At 49.7% G+C, this 13412-nt stretch overlaps 1 protein-coding gene across 2 annotated transcripts in view; it reads right to left on the bottom strand.

The window, feature by feature from the left end:
- The window catches only part of TRPC4AP (transient receptor potential cation channel subfamily C member 4 associated protein), a 67253-nt gene that overhangs the window by 9010 nt on the left and 44831 nt on the right, over nucleotides 1-13412 (bottom strand). The window contains exons 9-10 of one of the 2 annotated variants that reach the window (XM_004585750.2): nucleotides 6847-7013; nucleotides 276-407 (exon numbers count right to left, since the gene is read on the bottom strand). In XM_004585750.2, the coding sequence (XP_004585807.2) occupies nucleotides 276-407; nucleotides 6847-7013 (299 nt within the window). The remainder of the gene's footprint in view (nucleotides 1-275; nucleotides 408-6846; nucleotides 7014-13412) is intronic. The other variant, XM_004585751.2, reaches the window with a different exon arrangement.

The following is a 13412-nucleotide window of genomic DNA, read 5'->3' as shown; positions in this document are numbered from 1 at the left end:
AACCAAATATGGAAGATCCTGCCGCTAGGTAATAAAGAGTAGTGGCCATTTCTGCAGGGAGGTAAGACCCCCGCCCCAGGGGGTACAAGATGAACATGGCAGAAGGGCCCTGGGCAGGAGGACTCATGCCCAGGCAGAGGGGTTGGCTCAGCTGCTCCCACCAGGTAGCTGCCAGTTACAGGATCATGCAACATGTCTTACAGCTTCTGCTCCACTCCTAAACACTCAGAGGTCAAAGGGCAGGGCAGGTTCTGGTCCCAGGGGCCCCTGCTCACCGGGCTACAGTCACAGTTCTGGTTGTGACCATGGAGGACAAGGGCAGACGCAGAATGCTTCCTCCAAATGAGCTTGTCAAACAGATTATTGAGTCCAGGGATCAGCTTGAACTCTGCGATCATCCTGTGAACCTGGAAGGGGCGGAGGCAGAGACACTGAGACAGTGCTTCAAAGGCCTAGCAAGGCCCTGGGTTCAGCACCGGCAACAGCCACTGTCAGAACCAAGAAAGCAATGGTGCAGAGTGCCAAGGCTGAGCTGGCGTCCACGGGTGCCCATCCCACACCACACTCACGCACAGGCAGGAACCTTTGCTCCTCAGTGCTCACAGCATCCTGCAAGTCACACAATGCGTAGTCCTATCTGATGAGCCGGAGTTTTGAATTCAGATGGTCCTAGTATTACCTTGCGCTCCACTATGTGTGGACTTGGTAACCCGAGCAAGCCCCTTAACATTTACTTCCCTGTCCATCTCATGTTTTGCCCTAGGTCAAATTTCAACTACCAAGATAAAAACATTAAAAGATGCAACTCTAAGGATCCCAGAAAAACCTATGTAAAGACTTGGGGGAAAAATGACTGTAGCTTTAAGAAAGCCTTTCCAAAGGATTATACAAAACCCATAAGCTGAAAAAGGAGGAGACAATTCTCCAATTCTGCATGGTGAAACTCAAATAAGCAAGGTCACAAGTAAATATGCCAAAGGAGAAAATACTTCGGCAATTCTCATGCAGAGAATTAAATAATATCAATTAATGTCTTCCATAAACGAGACTGGTCTTAAAGATCAACACCACTGGGAAAGGAACAAAAACAGCAGAGGCTGGCACTGTGGAATACCGGGTAAAGCAGCTGCCTGCAATGCCAGATCCCCAAACAGGGGACCGGTTCAATTCCCACGGCTCCATTTCCCATCCAGCTTCCTGCTAATGTATCTGGGAAGGCCAGCAGAGGATGGCCCAAATGTGTGACCTGAGCCCAAACTGGAAACCGGGGTATGCCTTCCTTGTGTTAGCGCCTAGGTGGCACTGGGGGTCTGGAGACTTGCATAGGGAGACGGCAGAGTGTAGCAGGCCTGGGAACTCAGGTGCTTGGGTCCCAGGAGGGCAGGCGGCAGAGGGGTGTTAGGGCACAGACTGGCATGCTGGCATGGTGTGCTGATGAACCAGGTTTGAGGACTCAACATATTTGAGTCCAGGTGGGCTGAGGGGTAGGATCCCAGGCTGGCACATATGCCAAAGGTCTGGATCTGGGGTTCCAGGTGGGCTGGCAGGGCTTTTAGGCCAGCATGCCACCGTGGTGGAAGTCTGAGCTGGGGGAAACAAAGCGCTTGTGGGTGCAGGAGACGTGGATTGCTCAGGGAAGGGGATATGGGGTGTGGGGGAGGGGGACCTCTGAGGGAGTACACTGCTAGGGAGGAATGACTTCGGGGAGACTTCCATCAACAAGGCCACTTACTTGCAGGTAAGCAAGAAGGCTGAGATCAAGAGGTTTCAAGGAGGGAAACTAAAGGTCTTTCCTGGGTTAGATCCATGCACCCCTCCACATGGAAGTAATGAGCTGGGCCCAGCTCAACCACCACAGCCCACTGGTGTACACTAAAGCTAGGGCTAGGGGGCCTAGCTGGCAGAACTAGACCACAGTACCAACCAGTGAGTGTTGGAACAAGGCACGGATCATGTTAGGCTTGGCCACAACACTAACCATCACGTGACAGAACCAGGTTGGGAGCAGATTCTGTGGGAATCACCCTTGTGAGGACCTCACTTAGGGCTGGGTATTGGTCAGGCTGGGCAAAGCTGCTCCAATTGTCGCTAAGTGTGTGGATTGGCTCTGGGGAGGCAGACCAGGTAGGGCTGGACCAAACCATAGCATAACGGCATGTGCAGGAGCCAGGATGGAGTATGGGCCATGCTGGGCTAGGCTATCACACCTACTGGTTTGCATTAAGGCCAAGGATGGGAGCAGACTGGGCAGGGCTGGGCTCACCAGTGAGAGTTGGGACTAGAATTGGGCCAGGCCAGATCATCTCACAGCATCCAAAGGCAAAGACCAAGCCAGGGGATGGGTTATGCCAGGCTGCGTGGGAGCATCCACTGGCATGAGCAAAAACTGTCCCTGGGAGCGGGCCTCATTGAGGAGCTAACGGGATGCCCTGGCTGGGCTGTAGTTAATCACTGGGTGAGTGCGAAAGTTGGGATGGGAATGGCAAACTGGGCTGGACACAGTTGCAGCACCCCTTGGCATGGGTGTGGACTGGATCTAGATCTGTGATGTGCAAGAGTATGCTAGGCTCCAGCACCTGCTGGTGCTCATGAGAGCTAGGATGGGTGCAGGATGGGTTGGGCTAGGTCTCGGCACCCACTGCGACCCACTGACACACATACAAGAGCTGGGTCTGGGGGTGGGCCAGGTGGGGCTGGGATGTAACACCCAGCAGTAAAAACTGGACTGAGTGTGGGCCAGTGAGGTAAGGCTGCTGTACCTGCCAGGACGAGAGGTGGACCAAGTCAGGCTGGACCAAGAATCTACCAATATGCGCAAGGTCTGCAATTTGAGAGGAGATCCGATAGAGGAGCTTGGAGAACACTGTCAAGACACAGTCCCTGCAGGCGAGTGCCAGCTCACAGTACCTGCCAGCATACTTGTGGGTCAGGTCTGAGGGCAGGCCAAGCTGTGCCAGTTCATAGCACCCACTGACAGATGAGAACACCAGGATGGGGTGCCAGACAGGCCAATTAGGCTGCAACACCAGTCATGGCTGCAGAATGGCTAAACTAGCATCCTGCAGCACAAGCTGGAACTAGGGGCAGGCAGGGCCAAGCCAGGTTATAGCACTTGCTGGAAAATGCTGAAGTGAGGCAGTCCGTGATACTAGGCAGCAGCTCCCAACAGCACATATAACAACCTGGTGAGGACGGTGAGCCTGCTAGGGGAGCTGCAGGGGCTCCTCTGCTTGGCCACTGTTCCCCACTGGTGAGCACGAGAGCTGGCACTTGGGGCCAAGATGGTTATGGCTACAAAACCTGTTGGCCTCCATGTGAGCTAGTTAGGGGGAGAGCCAGGCTAGGCTAAGTGACTGTATAAACTTAGGCATGCATGAGCCACAGTTATGTGCCAGCTGGTTGGGTCTTGCCGTAAGATCAGTTTGCAAGTGCTGGGACTGGGGGCAAGTCCTGTCAGGCTAGATGACAGTACCACCTAGAAGGAGTAAGATTTAGGGTAGGGAAACTGTGAGCACCTCTCTGATGGGGTGCAGCTCTCAGTAGTGAGCATAAGAAGCAGGGCTGGGGGTGGGCCTGGCTAGACAGGTGACAGCCACTGGTGTGAGTGTGGTCTGGATAGTGGGACTGGTCAGGCTGAGCTAAGCTGCAGCCCTCATTTATGTGCATGAGTGCCGAACGGGAAGCAGGACCAACTGGACCAGTCTACTGCACATAACAGCATTCACAGGAACCAAGGCTGGGAGTAGGCCTGGTAGGGGTTATTGAGGGTAGCTCCAATTGGTTAGTTCCGGCTGACGTGTGTGAGGGCAGACTGTGTAGTGGACAGGACCAGGCTGGGTCACAGCTTCCACTGGTTTGTGTATGAGACAGGGGCAGCAACAGAACTGATCAGGCAACTACAACCACTAGTGTGTATAGGCTGATGTGGGAGATGGACTGAGTCAGACCCTGCACTGGCTGGCACACACAGGAATCAGTTCTAGGGTCACCTCTGGTGAAGTTTCTTGGGAGACCCCCTACACCCACTATTCTGCTGAACTTAAAACTTCAACCATGGGGAAAATCACGGGATTTGTGATCTGTCAGAACTGAATCTCCTCAGTTGCTGAAGCCTGTGCAAGAGACAGCATGCACATTGGGGACATGACAACCAGTTCACTGAAGCCTGCAGAGAACGTCTGATACCACGGATGGCAGAACAAATTGGACAACTCTCCTGGCCAAACTTGACAGCAAATACCTGGGCAAGAAGAGACTCCAGGGCAAACAATATCAACCAATGGACCTTGGAAGGATTTCCTCAACCTTGCAGCAAAAGAATCAACAGCACCTCAGAACTATCAAAACCAATTGCTCAGTATAATCAGAACATGCTCCACATGGGGGATGCTAGGATAACAATGAGTGGCCATACCCCATCCCTGGGTCCTAACATGATTTAGGCTGCTGGGAAGAAACTCTTGGCTTTTGGCTTTGGTCTGGTCCAGCCCTGGCCACTATAATCATCTGGGGAGTGTACCAGCTGATTGAAGATCTCTTTCCCTGCATATGTGCTTTTCAATAAAATACATAAATCTTTACAGTCTGTGGTACATCTACACAGTGGGATACACCAGTTTAAAAAAGAAAATTGCGGATTGTTAAACAGAGCGGAATTGAACAACTGTTAAGGGACATTAAGAAAGAAATTGTGCAGATGCAATGTAACTATGAAAGAAATGTATTCATTTCAATAATCACAAAAGTCTCTGGAAGGATACACTACAAAGGGTTTCCAGAAGTCCAGGCCAGTTTTAGGTTTGCCATTTTTTACAATGCTACTCCCCTTTCTCGTGAAAACACCAGCTTTCTCACAGAGAAGGCAAATGGTACTCATTCAATGCATTGTTCCCAGTCTCAGGTCCAGCCCGTCCCCTGCTCTCAGGGTTGAGGGTGGGGGAGTCTGTGGAAAAGCAGGCAGGTGGGCAGGATGAGGGAGCTGGGCGAAGCCACATGCTTCAGGGTCTGCTTTGGGACTCTGGGCCTGAGTCCCATGGTGGAACACAGAAGCTAACAAAGCTGTGGACAGGTATCTGTGAGCTAATGTGGAAGCAGCTCAGCATACTAGGGGAAATGACTGCTACTTGGATTAGCTGCATTAGCACCAGAAGGATGGAATGGAATTTGGCAGTATTTACAGTTGTGTGCTCTTAACTAGGCTAATACTGGTCACAGAACCTGGCCCAAATGTACACTCACCAGAGGCCACTTCAAGGAGGATGTCATCAGAGAGGCCTGAACAGGAAAATTTGACCCTGTCACCCTGGCTAGGCAGGACCTATGACTCCACATGCCCGCAGTGGGTGGCACAGGGGAGGAGCTGGGTCAGTGCTGAATGTACAGAGTGTGCTAGTTCTCCAGGGAGCCAGAGTCCAGGCAGTGGTGGTACCCTTTCCAAGAAAGAAGTGCCAGGATCCCAGTGTCCTGGAGAGATCCCAATAAGCATTGTACCTTGCTCTCAGAGGACTTAGAGAATGGGCAATTGTGGCGAGAGACAGAGTGAGAAAGCAGGGCAGTGTCCTCCCGGAGCTGGGACATCGAGCACAAGGCCATCAGGCAGCAAGTACAGGGAGAGTGTGTTGTGGCCTGTGAGTTCACTGTGAAAGGGCCTCCGAATACCAAAGCATTGAGTGCAAAGACACACTGCAAGCAGGCATGCTCTAGTGATCTGTGGGGTCTCTGGTTCAGGTTTCAAATACACACTGCCTGAAGACTCAGTCTTGAGGGATCCCCAACACCAACTGTCAGCTGTCAGACACCTCAAATCTCCCTTATTTAGTCAGGATTCACTTTCCTTCCGTGGCTGGCCCCTTTACTCCTCACCCACCAGTCTCGACCATCTCTACAAATAGCAGAAGAATCCCTGTACTTGCCTAGGCCACAAACTTTGGGCATTCTCCTTAACATACCCAGGATGTGATCACTTTTCACCAGCCCCACAACCAGCATGTTCTCAACTACTACCACCTCTTGGCTTGACTGTGAGGTCCTAATGCCTCTCCCCACTCCCATGAGTGCTGTCCCAGCCTTTCACTTACTCCAGCTGGACATGATTTGGCCCCTGTGGCCCCTCAGTCCTTGTTGCTGCTTGGGCTGAACCATCTACCAGGTTCCCAACTGTCCTACGCCAGAGTGAGGCTTCTCTGCTGGGCAGGCTTCCCCAGGGAAAGCACCATGCCAAATGTGATCTGCTCAGTGAATCTTCCCTGCCTACCACATTGTGAAGCGTTCCTCACCTGTAAAGTGGGGATAAGTGCACATTCCACCCAGAGTTGAGGCAGTTCACTGTGAACTCAGCAAAGCAAGAGCAGCTCTCCTCCTCCCTCGCAAACGGTCAGAAGGAGAGAGCATCCTCTGGGGTGCTAGGTGCTGTGCACTCAAGCACCACAGGTTACAGGTCCTCACTCCTTCTGCCCTCTCTCCAGATCTGTTTCAAGGGTCAGCAAATCCTAGCTCAACTGCAGTCGCTCTCAACTGAACCTGGGTTTTCAAACTGCATGGAGCTTTGGGCTCTGCCCTGTCATTCCAAGGCCACAAAGACTGCATCGGCAGGGCCAATCTTATTAGTCATCAAATCTTGACCCTTCCCGTTGTGGTAAGCTTTCCGTCCTGATCCTGTGCCCCAATGCTGCCCCCGGTGAGGTACAGTGCAAAGAACCCGAGCTCCAGAACCAGCCTAGTTGTCTTACATGGCAAACACACTCTGCGCTTTGCTGAGCTGCAGCGAGACATGGCTTGGCACACCACGAGCACCCAGGCAGCACCTGTTTATGGCTCCCTGTTCTAAGAGGGTGGAGAGCGGCCCACCTGGTTTCGCTGACGCCCCATCAGCAGCACGCAGAGGACATAGAGCACTTCCAGTTTGTACATGATCTCATGCATGATCTTCATGGACTGGGGCAGCTGGGTCCTAGTTGAAGTGTGAGGCAGGCCATTGTCCTCAGGAGCCCCTGGAGGAGGGAACACAGTGGAGGCTGACACAGCCACCGGGAGACAGTGTTGAGTCACAGCTCCTCAAACCTGCCCTAAACAGACTGGAGGTCACAGAGACATCAGATCTGAGCTACAGATCTGAGCCTACAACAGAGACTTCCAAAGTCACAAAACTCTATCTACACCCCCCAGAATCTAGGCAATGCAGAAAAGCGGACTTCAGTTCTACTCTGTCTCAACTATAAGAGTAAAAATGCTCTGACACAGCCAATACAGTCACGTGCTCTGTCCCCTCCCTGCTTCCTCAGCTCTCCTCCCAGCAAGCAGGCGCTCCAGAAGTGCCCAGACACGTGCGGAGCCTGGGGAGCTCTTCCTTCAGGATACAAAGGTGCTGAACACCAGCGTCTCCTGAGTGGCCTCCACTAGGGGGCACCACTGAAGTTGAAAGGGATCCTTTTGAAAATTTTTCCCCTGTGTTTCAAAGGAAAATCCTTTTAGTTTTCTAAGATTCAACCTCCTACACTTGATCTTAGCCAAAAGGCCGAGAAGCGATTCTAAGATTCAACTTTCTACAACAGATCAGGAATCACAATTAACACTAGTGATCCCGATGAATACATTACATGAATTAGCAGATCTTCTTACCTCATTTCACTATTTCCAATGTCAGCAGACAAGCCACATTGATGGGACATAGGATGTGTTAGGCATCATACTTTAGGCTTAGGGAATCCATCTCATTTACTCTATTATTCAACTGACACAAAACTGCAGGTCATCCAGTCACAGTGGAAGACACAGGGAAGGAGGGGAACAAGGGACCAGTATGAAGGCCCTGGAGTTACAACTGCAGGCAGACTCTGGCCCAAGCACCTCCTCCCTGGCCCAGGCCACTGTGGGCGGTGGTGAGGGTTACTGTAGGACTGAGTAGAGACGCCCGATTCTCAGGCAGCCCGTCATGGCAGGGCCCCTGTGACTTTAAGAGCACTGCTCAGAGGACTTCCACGGGGTGTGTGTGTGTGTGTGTGTGTGTTAGGAAAGTTCTTCCCTTTGGTTTCCTAACTTGACGGTGAAAGGATGAGTATTAACTGACTCCTTCCAAGCTCCTTCTTGGGACTGCTGCCCTGGAGGCCCCTGAAAGGGCTGAAAGCATGTAGATACAGGAGTAGTCACCAGCTATCTCCAAGAGAGGTATAAAATCACAACTCTGGGAGGAGAGATGCTGCTGAATGAAGCATGACAGAGAGGCAGCATGGCTGGGGGAGGACACTGCTGAGGCCAGAATGCTGGGCTGGCCAGCCCTCTCCAGCTGGGCGACTGTGCTTCAAACAGCAGTGTGGCAATAACATCTGTCTGCTAATATTGCAAAGATTCAAGGAACCAGACTAACAAGCACACCTAACATGATAACTGGAAGAAAACAGGGAACTGCGGAGGCCTGCTTGCTACTTGTTTTCAATCTGAAAGCCCTTAATGGCAACTAAGACTTAGACTTTTGCAGAAGGTGCTACCTGTTCACATGTATTTTCTTCTACCTTGGGGGAAAAAGTTATAATTACTCAAGTTCCATGTCCAGCCAATATGTGAGGAGAAAAAGAAGGACCATGGGCCAGAATCTGCCTGTGCTGCATGTCTAACTGGCATCCTCATCACCTAGCTCAAGGGGCTCTGGCAGGGCCAGGGTGGAGGGGCAGACATGGTGTGTGGCACCCAGGCACACCTCAACAACGAACATGCATGCAGAGACACACACACAAGCAGCCGGGACTCCTCAAATCACCACCAACTCCCACTGCCCAGATAGCACAGACCTCACATACTCCCTGGGGTACATTTTTTTCAAAGAAACACATCTCTAAAGCAAAGACAAGAGTTCAGCAACGACGCTACACCCGAGGATGAGAAGAGAACCTAGCCAGCTCATGAGGCCTGTGCTCCCTGTCCATCTCCTCGCCATAACAATGATGAAGGTGATGACTACTCGGAGTATGGCCACACCCCACTCCAACAGCTACAGTTCACATATCCTACAATCTACCCAGCTGACCACAATTCAGTCGGTTCTGGCATTTCAGAGCTGGGTAGCCATCACTCTGGACCTTAGGCTAAGATCAAGTACAGAGTTGTGCAGGCACCACAATCAATTTTTTTAGAACATTTTAATCATCTCCAAAAGAAATCCTGTAGTCATTTAGCAGAAGGCCCCATTTCCAACCAAACCTTTCAGTTCTAGGCGGTCACTAAACCCACGGTCTTTGGCGACTAGCCTTTCTGACTTGGCATGTTATCAGGGTGTAGCATGTACTTCATTCTTAGATTACACTGCTGAGCCAAACCCCACTGTATGAATGTACCCCACTCATGCAGTGACCCAGTCATTAGCTGACAGATCTTTTGAGGTATCCCTATTTTGGCTGTTATGAAAATGCCACAATGAACAGCCATGAACAAGCTTTTGTGCAAATTTGTTTTCATTTCTCAAGGACATTTACCTAGGAGTAGAATTGCAGGGCCATGTAAGTTGTGCACTTAATCTTTTGAGGAACTGTCAGACTGTCAGACTGTTTTTGAAACGTAGTCACACCTTCTTATGTGCCCACCAATAGCAAAGGAGGGTCTGACTTCTCCACCTCCTTGCCAATACTTGTCACATCTTTCATGAAAAACAACCCAGTGTGAAACAGACCCTCACTGGGGCTTCCATTTGCATTTACTTGACAGCTAACCAGGCTGAACATAATTTCAACATGTGTACTGGTCACTGCTGCATCTTATGCAGAAATTTCTAATCAGATTTTCCATCCACATTTTGAAATGAGCTGTCTATTTCTGAGCTAGGGAGTTCCCTATATATTTTGAATATCTATATAAGGCATTTTTTGCAAAGACATTTTCCCATTCTGGTGGTGGTTTTTTTTTTTCTTGATAGTGGTTTTGTTGTTGTTTAAGTACAGAGCTTCCAGGGCCCGGTGGCGTGGCCTAGTGGCTAAAGTCCTCACCTTGAAAGCCCCGGGATCCCATATGGGCGCCGGTTCTAATCCCGGCAGCTCCACTTCCCATCCAGATCCCTGCTTGTGGCCTGGGAAAGCAGTCGAGGACGGCCCAGAGCCTTGGGACACTGCACCCACGTGGGAGTCCCGGAAGAGGTTCCAGGTTCCCGGCTTTGGATCGGCACGCATCGGCCCGTTGCGGCTCACTTGGGGAGTGAATCATCGGATGGAAGATCTTCCTCTCTGTCTCTCCTCCTCTGTGTATATCTGGCTGTAATAAAATGAATAAATCTTTAAAAAAAAAAAAGTACAGAGCTTCCAACTTTCATTAAGTCTAATTTATTTATTATTAATCTGGTTGTTTATGCTAAAGATATAATTTATGAAACTGCTAATGCAACCACAGGAAGATTGGTTCTATGTCTTTCTTGAAAGATGTTAATGTGAGGTAGAAGACCCAATTTTGCTCTTCGCATGTGGTTATCCAATGGCCCAGCATTATTTGTGAAAGGACTATTTTTCCTGTGCCAAACGGTCTTGGTGCCTTTACGAGCATCAACTGGCCAGACATGTGAATGTTACTTTGGAAACCTCTTTCATACTCCAGGGATCTCTTTGGCTATCCTTATGCCTGGGACAAAGTCTCCTGGCAACTGCAGCTGTTCAAATCTGGAAGCACGAACTCTGTTATTAGGTCTTCTTTTTCAAAACTCTTTTGGCTTTTCTAGATTGTTTGCATTTATTTGTCTATATCAATTTTAGGATCAGTGACTTCATTTCTGCAAAGAAACTTGCTGGGACTTTGGGTAGGGATTGTGATGGATCGACAGACTCATTTGTAAGTCAGCATGCAGGAGCGCTGCTACCTCAACAGCGTCTTCTTATCACAGCACAGGTGACATCCGTCCGTCCATCTGTTGGGAAGGTGTCTCCTCCCAAGGATGGGTTTTGATTGTCAGAGTGCTAAGTTTTGTACTTCCTTATAATTCTCAAGCATTTTATTATTTTTGGTGCTATGATTTTGGTGTTATGATTTTTGGTTTGTTACCTTCTGTATACTGAAATACTCTTTATTATACTAATCTAGTGTCCTAAAACTCTGCTGAATCCACTTCCTGGATTCTTCTGTTTTTTCCACATACAAAATCATGCCATCCGTGTATACAAATGGCTTTATTGCATTTCTAATCTAGATACCTTTCATTTTTCTTGCGTAACTATCCCACCAGAACCTCCAATACAATGTGTAACAGAAGTGGTCTGAGCAGACACATTCCCTTACTCCTTTAGTGGGTGGGAACATTTTTATCTTCTTCCACTAGCTGTGATGTTAGCTGAGGGTTATGTTAGTAGAGCACTTAAAAAGAAATTATTCATTTATCTGAAAGACTAAGAGGGAGAAGACAAAGAAGGAGCGGAAGGAAAAGGGAAAAAAGATAATTTTCCATCACCGGTTTACTCCCCATTGGCTGCAAAACCTATGGCCAGCCCAGGCTGAGTCAGGAAGCAGGAGCTTCGTGTGGGTCTCTGCTGCTTGTCCTGGCCATTAGCTGGGAAGTGGAGCTGCTGGGGCATAGGTAGTGCCCACATGCGGTGCCAGTACCACAGCAGCAGCTTTACCCACTACGCTACAGCATGGCCCTCGCAGGTAGCATGAGCCCAAGAAACTGGGCTGTCTTCTGCTGCTTTCCAGGCACACACACCGGCCAGGAGCTGAACTGCATTCTGGAATGCTGGCCTGACAGGTGGTGGCTTAAGGAGCGGTACCACACTACCTGGCCAGCCCCAGGCCTTCTCATGCCATTATTCCTGAGGAGAAGTCAGCTGAACAACTTAGGGGATATCTTAAGGCACAATGAGCCATTTCTCACCTGCAGCTTTCAAGGTTTACTTTTCTTCAACGATTTTGTTATGTTGTATCTGAGTGTGGATCTTTGCGTGTATGATGATTGATGTTAAAAACTGGACATTTGGACCTGGCATATAGCTCAATTGGCTAATCCTCCCTCTGCAAGCAACAGGATCGCATATGGGCACTAGTTTATGTCACAGCTGTTCCATTTTCCATCCAGCTCCCTGATTGTGGCCTGGGAAGGTAGCAGAGAATGGCCCAAAACCTTGGGAACCTGCACCTGCGTGGGAGACCCAGAAGCAGCTTCTGGTTCCTGGCTTCAGTTTGCCTCAGCTCTGGCTGTTGTGGCTGTTTGGGGAGTGAAGTAGCAGAATGAAGATCTTTCTGTTTTCCCTTCTATCTGTAAATCTAAATTTCCAATAAAAATAGATAGTCTTTTTAAAAGACAAAACCTGTAAATTTAAGGTGATATAGTGTAGCCATTCTGGATGCCAATTCCTCTTCCTCAGGGCTTGCTGCTCTTTCCTTATCTATTTAGATGAGTGATCTGCCTGAACTCAGGAAAGACTACGATGTGACACCTCTGAGAGCATGGCCTTGGGTGGCCTTGGGTGGCCTGGGTGGCCTCAGTACCCCAGGGGTAAGGTTTAATGAGATTCTCTGTGTCTCCTTCCCTGCTCCTAGTAGCTTTCTGCCTTATCTGCTATTACACCCAGGGCAACAAACTGTTGAACCGGCTCCACTATTCCTGACAAGGTCCTGAGGAATAAACTGCTCCAGAGTTTGGTTCAATTAAAAAGAGCAAGAATGGCTTCAGGCAGAAGTAGTTTTTGACACAGGGATTTGCTCTGACTTTAGGGGAGCTTTTTTTTTTTTTAAGATTTATTTATTTTTATTGGAAAGTCAGATATACAGAGAGGAGGAGAGACAGAGAGGAAGATCTTCCATCTGATGATTCACTCCCCAAGTGACCGCAATGGCGGGTGCTGTGCCAATCCTAAGATGGGAGCCAGGAACCTCCTCCAAGTCTCCCACTCAGGTACAGGGTCCCAAGGCTTTGGGCCGTCCTCGACTGCTTTCCCAGGCCACAAGCAGGGATCTGGATGGGAAGTGGGGCTGCCAGGACTAGAATCAGCACCCATATGGGATCCCGGTGCATTCAAGGTGAGGACCTTAGCTGCTAGGCCTTGGCGCCAGGCGCCAGGCCCGAGGGGAGCTTTTAATTGTTTCTTTCCCTGGTTAAGCAGTAAACTACCTGGTCTACCATTTATCTAGTTCTTAATTAAGAGATACTGGCCTTTTATTTGCTTGCCACCAAAATTTGCATTGTTTTTATGTTAAACTTTCCTCACATTCTGCTCTTATCAACTGCCTCTCCTTGTGAGAAAATCTCTGAGCCATCCTCCTGAGGGGCTACGTAGGAGCCTCCACTCTGCTCTCCTGGGGCAGAATACAGGAGATGGCAAAGTGGAGCCCCAGTATCCAGACCCTGAAACATCCAGGTATAAAGTACCACACCAGTGGTGTGGCATGTACTGGGTACAGAAAGAAGCCCCTCCCCTTCTGATCATTCTCACCCAAAAACTTACACTCTTCAA

Source organism: Ochotona princeps, chromosome 22, assembly GCF_030435755.1.
Source record: "Ochotona princeps isolate mOchPri1 chromosome 22, mOchPri1.hap1, whole genome shotgun sequence".
Lineage (NCBI taxonomy): Eukaryota > Metazoa > Chordata > Mammalia > Lagomorpha > Ochotonidae > Ochotona > Ochotona princeps.
Note: the sequence above shows the minus strand (reverse complement) of the source record. Positions and strands in the feature narration are given on the sequence as shown.